The sequence below is a fragment of the Podarcis raffonei genome, chromosome 7 (genome assembly GCF_027172205.1).
Source record: "Podarcis raffonei isolate rPodRaf1 chromosome 7, rPodRaf1.pri, whole genome shotgun sequence".
In the NCBI taxonomy this organism is placed as follows: domain Eukaryota; kingdom Metazoa; phylum Chordata; class Lepidosauria; order Squamata; family Lacertidae; genus Podarcis; species Podarcis raffonei.
Window position 1 is genome coordinate 77860749 of NC_070608.1, and position 14010 is coordinate 77874758.

The window sequence follows — 14010 nt, forward strand, 5'->3', positions numbered from 1 at the left end:
TGAAACCATGGCTTGCTCTTGGTTTCTGAACCTCACTTGTTTTAACAATGGCATTATATCTGAACCAAACAGTCTTGCATACAGATGCACAAGGCAAGAGCATCAGGAAAAGAAACCAAGCTTTGAAAAACAAGCTATGGCTTGTTTGCTTTTCTGTGAAACAACTCATGGTTCCTTGAACAAACTATGGTTAAAGCAACCGTGGCTTAGGATTATGTGCAAACACAGCCATAGTTAATCATATGACTGGATAAATGAGCTTTCTTTCAGTAGAAAATATAGCATATGAAGAAATAATGCGAAAAGATGCAAAGTAGAAAGCTAAGTTGCCAAAATTAGGATCTGTTCAGTTTTGGGATGGAGATCCGTTGAGTCACTGATAAATCTCTTAGACATATTTTTCAAGTTGATATGTTATTTCATGGTAGCCTACTGAAGCTAGATGTATTTTTTGGGATATGGCTGCACACGATGCTTATCATGTGAAATTTCTCTTGTTGTGCGTTCTTTTTCCTAGTAGTTTGGGGAGGCATCAAGGGAGCTCATGAAAAATAAGCACTAGGGGGAGGGAGACATCCAGTGGCTGACTCCTCCCTTATCACCAGGACTTCAAGCTCCTCCAAATTTCTTTGCTTTACATTTCTGAGCAGCCGGAGATGGATTGCTTTTTACGCTTAGCAAAATGCATGGCCTGGATCAAGCCAAAACAGGGATAGACAGTTGTTGATTTCACAAAAAAAGCTGACTGAGACTATGCTTCTTGTTTTACCTGTAGGTTACAAATCAAATGATAACTGCCTGCAAAGCTTATATCACCAATAATAACACTGCAACCATCTGGGATCAGCCGCAAGATGTAGTTCTGGAAAAAATACAGGCTGCTATACGACTTAAGCAGGTAACCTTATAATGTGGTATAAGACAGGGTAGCTAACCCTTACAATGAGCAATGGTCGACCCTGCATGGGTCACATGTCAATGTGGGTGTGGCTGAAGGGTTAAAGTGGGTGTAGAGAGAACTGCAGTCCTCAAGGCTATCTGACATTTCCCCACTATTTTTAAATCATTCCTTATTCATTATGCTCTCCCCAGAGAGACCTGCTTGGTGCCATCGTTGCATGTCTTTAGGCGCCAGGCGAACACATTCCTTTTTCTCCAAGACTTTGGACATTAAATAGTCTGGCCTGTTAAATGTGGGGGTGGAGGCTGTTATTAGGATTATTTTTTTATTATGCTATTATAATACTCTGTATCATGCTTTTAATATTATGCTGCATAAATTATGTTCTTTTAATGTTGGGATCTTTGGATAAAGGGCAGAATACAAACCTAATAAGAATAAGAATAGTTTAAAATGTGGGATGGGGGCTCAGAGGAGTTACAGACGCTTCAGGTTACAGACTCTGCTAACCCAGAAATAGTACCTCGGGTTAAGAACTTTGCTTCAGGATGAGAACAGAAATCATGCGGCGATGGCGCAGCGACAGTGGGAGGCCCTATTAGCTAAAGTGGTACCTTAGGTTAAGAACAGTTTCAGGTTAAGAACCGACCTCCAGAACGAATTAAGGTCTTAATCCGAGGTACCACTATAGTAGTGTTTCATCAAGAGATATATCTTTTTCTGAGCCTCTCTGACTTACGCAAAGAAATACCTAAAGTCAGTGTATCAAAGCAACCTAGTATACTGCTGATCATGTGTGTCGTAAACAAGCATGTCATTTTTGTCATGGTGCCCAATTCCATTTATCCATCTATTTATTTATTTCCTGGCTCACGTTCATAAGGAGTACCAGAACTGTTTCCACAAGACCAAACAAAAACTGGAACAGAGTCCATCCGAGCGCCAGTTCGATTTCAGTGAGATGTATATCTTTGGAAAATTTGAAACCTTTCACCGCCGCCTACTTAAGATTATGCACATCTTTGATACCATCACAACCTACTCAGTTTTGCAAGACTCCAAGATGGAAGGACTAGAAGTGATGGCCACTAAATACCAGGTATGCAGAATGCCAACCTAAATGGATTTAATCATCTATAGTTGGATGCGGTGGCACTGTGGGTTAAACCACGGAGCCTAGGGCTTGCCGATCTTAAGGTCGGCGGTTCGAATCCCCGTGATGGGGTGAGTTCCCGTTGCTTGGTCCCTGCTCCTGCCAACCTAGCAGTTCAAAAGCACGTCAAAGTTCAAGTAGATAAATAGGTACCGCTCTGGCGGGAAGGCAAATGGCATTTCCGTTCGCTGCTCTGGTTCAACAGAAGGCGGCTTAGTCATGCTGGCCACATGACCCGGAAGCTGTATGCCGGCTGCCTCAGCCAGTAAAGCGAGATGAGCACCGCAACCCCAGAGTCGTCCGCGACTGGACCTAACGGTCAGGGGTCCCTTTACCTTTACCTTTAGTTGAGCCCAACCTCATCTCTCTCTCGCTCTCTCGCTCTCTCCTACACTACAGCCAGCTCTTTGTATTGCTGCCCAAGGCAGCCATTTTGTGCTGGCACCCACTGCATTTTCATCAACATTCGAGTACTGGCACATTATTATTATTGTTGTCATCAGCATCCCCTCCCCAAAGCACTGTCCCTACCTACAAACCTGGAGATCCTCAGGTGTACATCTTAAGGGACAGAATTTAAGAAAAAATGCATTTTAGGATAAGGTTGCATTTTGTCAAGGCGATAAGAAAGGGCATGCTGTTAGGATAAGGGAAGGCCTTTCCTGCCACACTTCCACCTGATTCTCCTTGATCATCATAGTGGGTTTCAAGGCCTCTAAGCCTAGGACATTTGTTTCATAGAGCCGTATTTTCCAGCTTTCTGCCACTGTCATGCTCATGACAGGACCGCTGCACCCAAACACTTGCCTAAGTATGCCAAAAGCTGGCACCAAGCCTGTCTAAATTTCTCCATGCATTAATTCCCTAATGCTAGTCATGAGCTCTTGCTTCTGGTCCAGAGGCTTTCAACCTTTTTGGGTCCACAGCTCCCTTGACCAACCACATCCTTTCTGTGGCACCCCTGTGGGGCTCAGGAGCCCAGTTATGTCCCCCTTACCTGCAGAGCCGGCAGCCCCTTGCCCCTTTCTGAACACCCTCCCCTTGTGGGGGGTTCTCTTGGCCTCCTCTCCTCTCCCTTCTCCGTGGGAGTCCTTTGGGCAACCACCGCCACTACCCTGGTCTGCCCCAAAGAGAGGTGCCCCTGCACACTGCCCCACAAGGGCCTGGGAAAAGGATGCCCCCAGCCTTAGCGGCCTGACAGAGACTGGCCAAAGATTGGGGAGGCAGCGGTGGGCAATGCCCTCCCTGCATGGCGGAAAGGCTCCCCTTCAGCACCGGGCACTGGATGCCCGGTAGGCGATGCACACAGCAAGCACAAGAAAGGTCAGCCTGCTTTCCCGGCCTCCAACTTGTCTGTCCATTCCCAACAGCGAGGGCTGCCAACCAACACCCTCTGGCCAGCCCCAGAGGCACCATTCACCTGGGGAGCACATTGTAGCCAGGGCTGCCACTGCAACAAACCACTGGGGAAGCCTTTGGGAGGCAGAAACACGAGAGGCATAGTTGTCAACCGTCCCTTATTTGGCGGGAAACTCCCTTATCCCAGCACGTGTCCCGCTGCTGTCCCTTATTGATGATGTCCCTTAAATTTCCCGGGTTTCAAAGGAAGCAGCTCCTCTCCCTCCCTCCCTGCCAGCCAGGGAGGAGGGAGGCTCCAACTGTGTTGCTTGGCTGCGTTGCTCACCCAATAAGGAGTCTAAGAACGACTGGGGGGTGGAGCTTGCATGCCTTGTGCCGATCAAATTGGCCGCGTTGCCGGGGGACTCGCCTTTGCTCAGCGCTTCCCAGTGGAAAGGTGACGGTGGTTTTCCTTGCTGCATCCCCTTTGCCGGGTTGCTGCGCTGTGGGAACCACCGCTTGAGGCTTCGTTTGGCTGCTGGCTGGGCTTTCTGCCTTTGGCTTGGAGGGGCTCAGAAGTTGAACATACCTGTGCTTGGAAAATCCCTTATTCTGGCTGCTGATCCCTTATTTTTGAGGCTGCTGGTCCCTTATTTTCAAATCTGTAAGTTGACAGCTATGGTGAGATGGCATCAGAGGAGGGGAGGGAAGAAAGAGGGGCAGAGGCCAATGTTGCCTGTGGCACCCCTGACCATCATTCAAAGCACCTCAGGGTGCTACGGAACACTGCTTGGGCCGATTTTCACATTGGAATTGGTTATTATTTGTATAAAGGAGCTTTCGGTCATTTCCTCCCATAGTAAAACACGATGCATTGCATAGTTCACCACCCAAGGGAAGAAGAAGACCCAAATAGGGAGTTTTAGACCCAAATCCAGTGTTTCGCTTGCCACACATTTTATATTGGTCTTCAACCAGCTGAACAGTAATAGGTTTTGCTCGAGAATCATGGGAATTGTAGTTTGCTGAGGTTGTCGAGAAATCCGTTAGAGACCTCTCACCCCCTTGCAGTTGCTGACTATTAATGTAGTAAGACATCTTATTGTACTTTCATTTGTACAGACCACGGCAATGCAGGAGCAATGGGAGGTAACTTGCGCCAGGGTTTTTAATGCTGTGATTTGTGGTTATGAATATGACTTTTTTGCTTCTCACTGAAGGCCTTTGAATGAAAGGAAAGAACACTGGGACGTTGTGTTTCAACTCCTATGTTTCTACTTCTATATATCCTTTGTCAAAATAAATAATTGCACCAGAGTGTGTTCTACAGAAGTGTTGCACATTTTTGCATGTTTGAGTATTTATTTTCCTTGAAAGAAATGTGGCTTTTAAATGAGAACTCATTGGGCTGAGCCTTTTTTGTGTGCAAGACTTTATTATCTAGTTAATGAATGCTGCCTGCGTTTTAGCATTATCAGCTACACTATTGTAAATATAAGCTGCGTAGCTTCCCTCACCCCCACATGAAAGATTTATTTTTAGTTGGGCACTGGGGGAGAAAAAGTAAATGTTTAGTCCTAAGCTGATGAGATTACTGCACCTTTATAACAATATTCACTCCCAATTATATTTAGAGTATTGTTGCCACCATGAAGAAAAAGCAGTACAATTTTTTAGATCAGAGGAAAACTGATTTTGATCAAGACTATGAAGAGTTCTGCAAGCAAACAGATGATCTTCATGTAAGTTTGATACTCACAAATTTTATTCTTGATCACCCTTGTCACTGAGAATAAACACATCCCTACATAACTATTATTATTATTATTATTATTATTATTATTATTATTATTATTATTATTATTATTATACCACCCTATACCTGGAGCTCTCAGGGCAGTTCACAGAAGAAAATCAAAATACGAAACCTCAAAATACATAATCAAAATAAAAACAACAACCCAATAACTGCCCCCTAACCCCCACATTTTAAAAGGGCCTAGGATGTCAGTCAAAGGCCTAGTTAAAAAGGAAGGTTTTTGCTTGGTGCCTAAAGGTGTGTAATGAAGGCGCCAGGTGAACGTCCCCGGGGAGAGCATTCCACAGATGGGGAGCCACTGCAGAGAAGGCCCCGTTCTTGTGTTGCCGCCCTCTGGACCTCTCAAGGAGGGGGCACACGAAGGAGGGCCTCAGAAGATGATCTCAGGGTCTGGGTAGGTTCATACGGAAAGAGGCGGCCCTTTCGTTGTGATAGTTAATTTAGAATATAATTAATAAACATCTTCCATCCTCATATTTTCCTCCTGCAGCAACAATTACAGGCATTTATGGATATTACCTTTGAAAAGATCACAAACACCGAAAGAGCCCTTAGTATGCTGACAAAGTTCGAAAGGTAAAGATGATTACTTATAATCATTTAATGTGAAACTACCAGTACTTCTGTAACCCTTTCATCCTTTATTATTGAGTTATTTTTTTTCAAGGTGTTGCTCACAGATAAAAGAACATGAATTCCCATGGCGTATGGGTTTATCATCTAGAGTCTAGATGGCCTCTGTGGTCCCTTCCAACTTTGTAGGTGGAATGCAAAGTCATGCTAGGACAAATGTCCTGTCTACCCAAACATTTCAGCTTGCCAGAGGGAATGATCCCCTCCTTGCCCTGTAAGCTGTTCTGAGGGTTCTCCTGTGCCCCCTGGAGTCAGTTTTGGGGGGTTCACGGGGATGGAGAGGTAGGAAAGTCCCATTGCAAGCAAAAGTCCTTGTGTAGGGCTTCCACTGATAAGACTTGTTTTGTGAAGTCCGCTCACTGTTCCCGGTGGGTGGCGTTGTGGCCAGGCAGCCGGGTCTCAATGGTTTATTGACCAAGGGGGCAGAAGGATGCCACCTCTTGTCATCATTGTTAGGGTCTGCCCCCTGTGAGACTGCCTCAGCCAATCAGCTTTAAGGGTGGGCGTTGGGCTCGAGTGGCAGTTAGGCATTGGGTAAGCCTTTGTTTTTGGGGACGTGTGTGGTGCTGTGGTCTAAACCACTGAGCCTCTTGGGCTTGCCAATCTTAAGGTTGGCAGTTCAAATCCCCACGACGGGGTGACCTCCCGTTCCTCGGTCCCAGCTCCTGCCAACCTAGCAGTTCAAAAGCATGCCAAAAAGTGCAAGTAGATAAATAGGTACCGCTCTGGTGGGAAGGTAAACAGTGTTTCCATGTGCTGCTCTGCTTTTGGTGTTCCGTTGCGCCAGAAGTGGCTTAGTCATGCTGGCCACATGACCTGGAAAAATTGTCTGTGGACAAACGCCGGCTCCCTCGGCCAGTAAAGCGAGATGAGCGCCACAACCCCAGAGTCATCTGCAACTGGACTTAACTGTCAGGGGTCCTTTACCTTTTTAAAGTCTTTGCTTGGATGGAGGGGAGGTTGTAGCCTTTGCCTGCCCCTCCTCAGTAAGGGTATCCTGTTAAAGGGATTCGGGGTGTGAATTCTGTCTGAAGCCTGGACGTGGGCTAGGGCCATGTCACAGCCCCTACAGGGACTCCTTGGGGTGCCCCTATGTGATGTAAGTCATAGGGTGCCCCCTATTGGTGGTGTACCCTTAAGTGGACAACTTGCAGATGGGCAGGAGTCAAGTTATAGCCTAGCTTCACCCCAATGCCGAAGCCAAACCGCTCACATCTGTAATCAATAAATCTGTGGCCTAATTGAACCCGTAAACCAAAATACTTCATGTCAGTGTGCTTTATTGTTCTCCTGGGAACTTTGTGGCTTGGGTGCCAGTATGGGAAAACCCAACCGGAAGACCAATTGGAAGAATCACTAGGAGGTAGTGATTCTAACATGGTTACCCTTCTTGCCTCTGTTCCTTCCCCCTCCCTCCTTCTTGTGTTAAGTTTTGATGGTGTAAGAACCACCTTGTATTTGGCAAGACAGTGCCTTGGTACGCAACCTTGTCCGATGATTCTATGAAGAGAAACCGATGAACGAACTCCGTCTTCACAAACCTCTCCTGACGGTGATGCTTTGTCTTTGCAGACTAGGAATTCCTAACCTTGGCATTGATGAGAAATACAAGATAATACTTCAAAACTATGGTCTTGACATTGAGATGGTCTCTAAGCTGTACTCCAAGCAAAAGAACGACCCACCGCTGGGGCGCAACCTTCCTCCCGTGGCTGGTAAGATCTTGTGGGCTCGGCAGCTGTTCCACAGGATCCAGGAACCCATGGATCTCTTCCAGAAGCACCCCCTCGTTCTGCAGACAGCAGAAGCCAAGTCCATAATCCGCAACTACAACAGGGTGGCCAAAGTCCTTCTGGAGTTTGAGGTTGTCTACCACAGGGCGTGGCTTCAACAGGTAAGATGGTATCCTTGTTGTTTTCGTAGTAGAATTCAAGTGGCATGAATTGATGCTAGAGATGGGGAGAAATTTGAGTTCCTGTTTAAGGCAAGCTGACGCTATTCACACTTTCTGAAACACTACACAAACCGAAACACAGTTGTCCCCTTTAAATTTACACTTCTCTGAATTTTGCAATGCTGTTCTCCAACTGAGTAGCATGTACAACAATGGGCACATTAATGTCTAGTGGACACAAGTGGGCACATTAATGTGTAGATTAGTGACAATAGTACACAAAATGTGTTATATTGAGTGAAATGCTCAGCAGAAATGAGTATATTAGATTGTTTACTAATCTGGGTGGGTTTATTGCTGCCAGGATTCAGTGATATAATATAAACTTTGCTTGTGGAAGGTTCAGTCTTTTATATCTTGAGTTAAAAGGTTCTCAGATAGCAGGACAGAGAGACTCCTGGTTTAGGTCTTGAAGAGCCATGATCAGTGAGATGAAACCGTATAAGATTAGATGGACCAGTGTTCTGACTCAGTATAATTCCCCCCCCCCTATGTTCACATGGGTTATTTAGTGAAAGGTTTCTGAGTATACAGCATGTGAGAATGTGCACAGCTAGCACAGAAATAGGGTTCCTTGCTTCAGGAACTGTGGGAGAGAACCAAGATCAACAGTGGTTCAGAGCTGGGCTTGTTGTGTAGCCATGAAGTATAAAGTAAAGGTAAAGGGACCCCTGACCATTAGGTCCCGTCATGGCCGACTCTGGGGTTGCGGTGCTCATCTCACTTTAATGGCCAAGGGAGCCAGCATACAGCTTCCGGGTCATGTGGCCAGCATGACTAAGCCGCTTCTGGCGAACCAGAGCAGTGCACGGAAATGCCGTTTACCTTACTGCCGGAGTGGTACCTATTTATCTACTTCCACTGGTGTGCTTTTGAACTGCTAGGTTGGCAGGAGCAGGGACCGAGCAACGGGAGCTCACCCCATCGCGGGGATTTGAATCACCAACCTTCTGATCGGCAAGTCCTAGGTTCTGTGGTTTAACCCACAGCGCCACCCACGTCCCGCCATGAAGTGTAGCAAGCGCCATTTATTGTCCAACCTTGCTGGATGTGAATGTTGAACTGCAGTTTGCTAGAACCATAGAACTACAGAACTGCCCGGTAGCTTGCTGAGATGTTGCCTCCGCTTCATGACTTGGGGTGGGATTCACCTAATGAGCCCCATCGGTGGAATTGCAGTGCAAGGACTTCTGCTTGCCCAATGGGGTTTTCCCCCTCGCCTCCCCTACGGCCCCATAAATTGACTTGGGTGTGTGTGTTAGGAGAACCCCCATAGCAGCACTCGGGTGGAGGAGAGGGGAATCATTCCATCTGGCAATCTGAAACGCTTGCGCAGACAGAACAATTGGAAGAGCGCATCATTGAATCCCACCCACGGGCATTAAGGATTCTTCTAGTTTTTTTGTGGGGTTCTAGGCTACTGAAAAGGGCTTCTGGGGCTGCATTTTTTATGCAGGATGGCTTCCTCGAGTGCATGGTGTAAAAGGCATCAACTAGTTGTGTCATCTAACTTCATCCTCAAGCCAGTCTATAGGAATCTAACGTAACAACTAATCCAGAATGCGGCAGCTAGACTGGTGACTGGGAGCGGCCGCCGAGACCATATAACACTGGTCTTGAAAGACCTACATTGGCTCCCAGTACATTTCTGAGCACAATTCAAAGTGTTGGTGCTGACCTTTAAAGCCCTAAATGGCTTCGGTCCAGTATACCTGAAGGAGCGTCTCCACCCCCATCGTTCTGCCCGGACACTGAGGTCCAGCGCCGAGGGCCTTCTGGCGGTTCCCTCGCTGCGAGAAGCCAAATTACAGAGAACAAGGCAGAGGGCCTTCTCGGTAGTGGCACCCGCCCTTTGGAACACCCTCCCACCAGATGTCAAAGAGAAAAAACAACTCCCAAACTTTTAGAAGACATCTAAAGGCAGCCCTGTTTAGGGAAGCTTTTAATGTTTAATAGGTTATTGTATTTTAATGTTTTGCTGGAAGCCGCCCAGAGTGGCTGGGGAAACCCCAAAAAAACAAAAAACAAAAGTCTATGGAAAGCTTCCAGATAGTTAGAAGAGCAGGATTCTGAGACTGGTTGCATTCCAGTTGCTCAGATGGTTAGATTGGGCTGCGCCTGCTTTTGTGCATGGCAGTGGTTTTCAACCAGTGAGCCATGGCACACTGGGGTGCCTTGAATGATGATCAGGGGTGCCATGGGCAACACTGGCCTCTGTCTCCCTTTCCTTCCCTCCCTTCCTCTGATGCCCTCTGGCATCTCTGCCTCCCAAAGGCTTGCACAGCTGTTTGTTGCAGCAGCCCTGGCTACAAGCTCCTCAGGTGAATAGTGTCTCTGGGGCTGGCCAGGGGATGCTTCCCAGGCCCCTGTGGGGTCGTGGGAGGAGACACCACTCTTTGGGGTGGGGCTGGGGCAGTTTAGAGACCGGGGTGACAATTGCGGCTGCCCGGAGGACTCCCGAGGAGAGGAGAGTGGAGAGTAGGCTGAGCCCACAAGGGAGGGTGCTCAAAAAAGGGTGAGGGGCTGCCGGCTCCTGAGCCCCACAGGGCTGCCTCAGAAAGAATGCAGTTGGTCAAGGGAGCTGTGGACCCAAAAAGGTTGAAAACCTCTGGTGTAAGGTGATAGTTTTGGACAAAGCCAGATGTGAGCTCCTCTTGATGACAGTAATGTCTGTAACATTTCTTGTCTGCAGGTCCACCTAACTAGAGCCGGGCTTCAGGCCTCGTTATTGGTGAAAGCTCCAGAGCCAGGAGAAATATTTGTCAATTTTGACCCAGAGATCCTCACCTTAATAAGGGAAACAGAGTGCATGTCACGCATGGGACTAGACATTCCACCCTTTGCTGTTGCACTTCAACAGAAACGTGACTCCTACAAACAGAACTTCAATAAGCTGCAGGTATTCTTGGATTTCTTCAACCTAACTGTTGAATCTCTGGGAAAGTCATCTCGCTGGTTTAAGAAGATACCTGATGCCCAGGATAAACCACCCTCGTGCAGTCTTTTAATTTACTTCATGCGCTGTTTACATATGACTGTTTAGAGATAAAACAGTTTTTAAGGATCTCCAGTAGGATGTGCCAGTAGGTGGATGTGCCAGTAGGTTGAAATCCTGTCTTGTTTAAATTGTTATGTAGTCTTTCCTACTGAATTTATCTATATGTCGCTAAATTTTTATTTTTATTTCTGATAATCATTTTTATTACTTTTCAATTACAATTCAATAATAGCCTCATTATAACAATGCCAATTTATAATTCAATTATTAATAGCAATAGTTCAAATACCGAATTACATAATTTAGATAAGGTGGCTTTCCATGTGCTAGAATTGATGGCTGGATTATTTGCCTTATTTCTGTGTTCCAAAATCTTATTAATTTCCATTACATTCCGGTCATAATAATAATCCCTTATACAGCAACTGCAATATTCGTAACTTCTATTCGTGTTGACACATTAAATTATTTATAAAACTACAAGTGAGGAACTCAAACTATATCCTCATATGTCACTAAATTTGATTAGGTGTTCCCTCCAGTAAACTTGGAGGCTTATCAAGTATAATGATGAGATGAACTACAGCAAAACCTTTTTTTAAAAAAGAGTATCCTTGCAAATTGTCATATTCTTTGTATCCTTATAGCCTTTAAACCAGGTCTTGACATATTGTGACCCACCCTGTCAGATATAGATGGCTGCCAAGTCTGCAGCTACACAACTATAAAAAACACTGTAAAAATACTCTGAAAAATCCAGTTTTAAAGATCACAATGGAAAATTTCATAGAGTTCCGATTTCAGCTCTACAGTGCCATCTGGTGTCACAGTGTTGTAACACATTTATAACGTTTTATTTTTACTAATGTAGCTGAGTCCCAACAGTGGCTTTTCCCAGGACAGCAAAAATAAGATGGTTATAAATTATCTTGCCAGGCCACAATACATGGTTGATGGACAACTTGTGACCCAGTCAGTTGAGCATAGTCCAAGTATATCTTTAATCTGTAGAGTAGAACTTGACAATATAAGGTGGATAAAGGTTTTTTTTGGGTCGGCAGGCACATTTGGAATTTTGAGAGTGTGTTGTGGGTGCCTATCACAAAATGGCTGCTGTGGGGTGTGCCATAATACAAAATGGCTGCCATAGGGTTTACTGCATAACACAAAATGGTGGCCGCACGAAATGAGGAGGACATGACCCACCAGTGGGAATAACGCACATACTGAGATTTTTTGGGGGTATCATAAGGGATGCTGGTACCTTTGAGTGCCATCCTCATGCCGCATGTTTACAATTCTTCCTGGGCCTCATTTCAGATGATGCTGGCAGAGTACAAGAGAGTGAAATCAAAAATCCAAACTCCCCTTCATGTGCTAATGGCTCCTCATTTGGCGAAAGTGGATGATGCTATCCAGCCTGGTTTGACCACACTGACCTGGACATCCCTGAATATTGAGAAGTACTTACAGAATATTTTGGATAAGCTTGGTAAGTCTTATCATTAGGAATAACACCCTTATAACCAATAAGCACACAAATTCAGTGCCTTGTTAATGACCAGGACTGTGGTTCAAACTCTGCATGTGATCTGTTCGGTCTTGGTGGTACAGCCTGCAACTTACACAGGGGTTATGTTCTGGGGATCGCACCCAAAGCCATAATCATGTATAGTCAAAACCCATCAGGTTCAATGGCGGGTGAGATTGCCAAAGTCATTTTTCCTTTCCACCTTTTTAAATTACCGGTAATTGATTTTTTTTTGCTGAATGCACACATGTTAAATGTATGTAAGTTGCAGACTTACTGTATACTGTTAGGTGCAAAGCACAGACGTTCATTGGTGTGTTAAATGACATCAAGAAGAAATTAGTGTTTGGCCAGCTAGACTTATTGTACAATTGTTCTTTTGTTTGATCTTTGTTGTCTTCTCTAGTGCCAGGATAAAGACTTTGCACTCCAGGAAGGAGCTCAGGAAGCTTATCACTATTTCTTTGTACTACTCATCCTTTTATCCTTACTTATAAGTGGAAATTATAACGATACAGAGTGTGATAGGTTTTTTATTTTTAATGCCAAACTAGATATTTAGGAGAAGACATGGGGCTGGGAACACCAGTTGTTGACCAAACCATTGTAAAACAATAAAGAAAGCTTCTTATTTGCAGAGAAGAAGCTGTGTGTATGTGTAGGGAAAAGAGGCAAGGAATAGATTAAAGTCCTGATCCATTGCCTGCGATTTCCATTCTTCAGATCATACCTTCCCCATATTGGTTTGTTATGTGACAGCATCAGCCATTCCACTTCTTGTAGTGTCAGCCATTCTATGGCTGAATCTATACATATGTAAAAAACACTGTGAAAATGCTTTTTTAAAAACGTTTTTTAAAATACATGTGGAAATACATTTTTAAAATTCTGGGCTGCATCGATAGGAGTATAGCATCTAGATCAAGGGAAGTAATAGTGCCACTGTATTCTGCTCTGGTCAGACCTCACCTGGAGTACTGTGTCCAGTTCTGGGCACCACAGTTCAAGAAGGACACTGACAAACTGGAACGTGTCCAGAGGAGGGCAACCAAAATGGTCAAAGGCCTGGAAACGATGCCTTATGAGGAACGGCGAAGGGAGCTGGGCATGTTTAGCCTGGAGAAGAGGAGGTTAAGGGGTGATATGATAGCCATGTTCAAATATATAAAAGGATGTCACATAGAGGAGGGAGAAAGGTTGTTTTCTGCTGCTCCAGAGAAGTGGACACGGAGCAATGGATCCAAACTGCAGGAAAGAAGATTCCACCTAAACATTAGGAAGAACTTCCTGACAGTAAGAGCTGTTTGACAGTGGAATTTGCTGCCAAGGAGTGTGGTGGAGTCTCCTTCTTTGGAGGTCTTTAAGCAGAGGCTTGACAACCATATGTCAGGAGTGCTCTGATGGTGTTTCCTGCTTGGCAGGGGGTTGGACTCGATGGCCCTTGTGGTCTCTTCCAACTCTATGATTCTATGATTTACCATTAGCTCACCAGCGCCATCTAGTGTCACAATTGTATAATACACTTACAACACACTTAAAACGCTGTATTTGCAGCCATGTAGCTGAGTCCCAAGTCTCAGCCTGTGTGCAGTTTTGTTTCACTTCTGAAACTCTTGAAAAAGTGATTGGTTTTTATATTTTTCTTCTAAATCTTTTTTATTTATACATTTATTTATTTAATTT

General features: G+C 45.2%; 1 protein-coding gene across 5 annotated transcripts in view; it reads left to right on the top strand.

Annotated features, from left to right (window-relative positions):
• DNAH5 (dynein axonemal heavy chain 5) overlaps positions 1-14010 on the top strand; it is a 178137-nt gene that overhangs the window by 24379 nt on the left and 139748 nt on the right. For all 5 annotated transcript variants that reach the window (XM_053397140.1, XM_053397141.1, XM_053397142.1 and 2 more), the window contains exons 10-16: positions 776-898; positions 1785-2000; positions 5027-5134; positions 5702-5787; positions 7417-7738; positions 10491-10697; positions 12117-12288. In XM_053397140.1, coding sequence (XP_053253115.1) covers positions 776-898; positions 1785-2000; positions 5027-5134; positions 5702-5787; positions 7417-7738; positions 10491-10697; positions 12117-12288 — 1234 coding nt within the window. The remainder of the gene's footprint in view (positions 1-775; positions 899-1784; positions 2001-5026; positions 5135-5701; positions 5788-7416; positions 7739-10490; positions 10698-12116; positions 12289-14010) is intronic.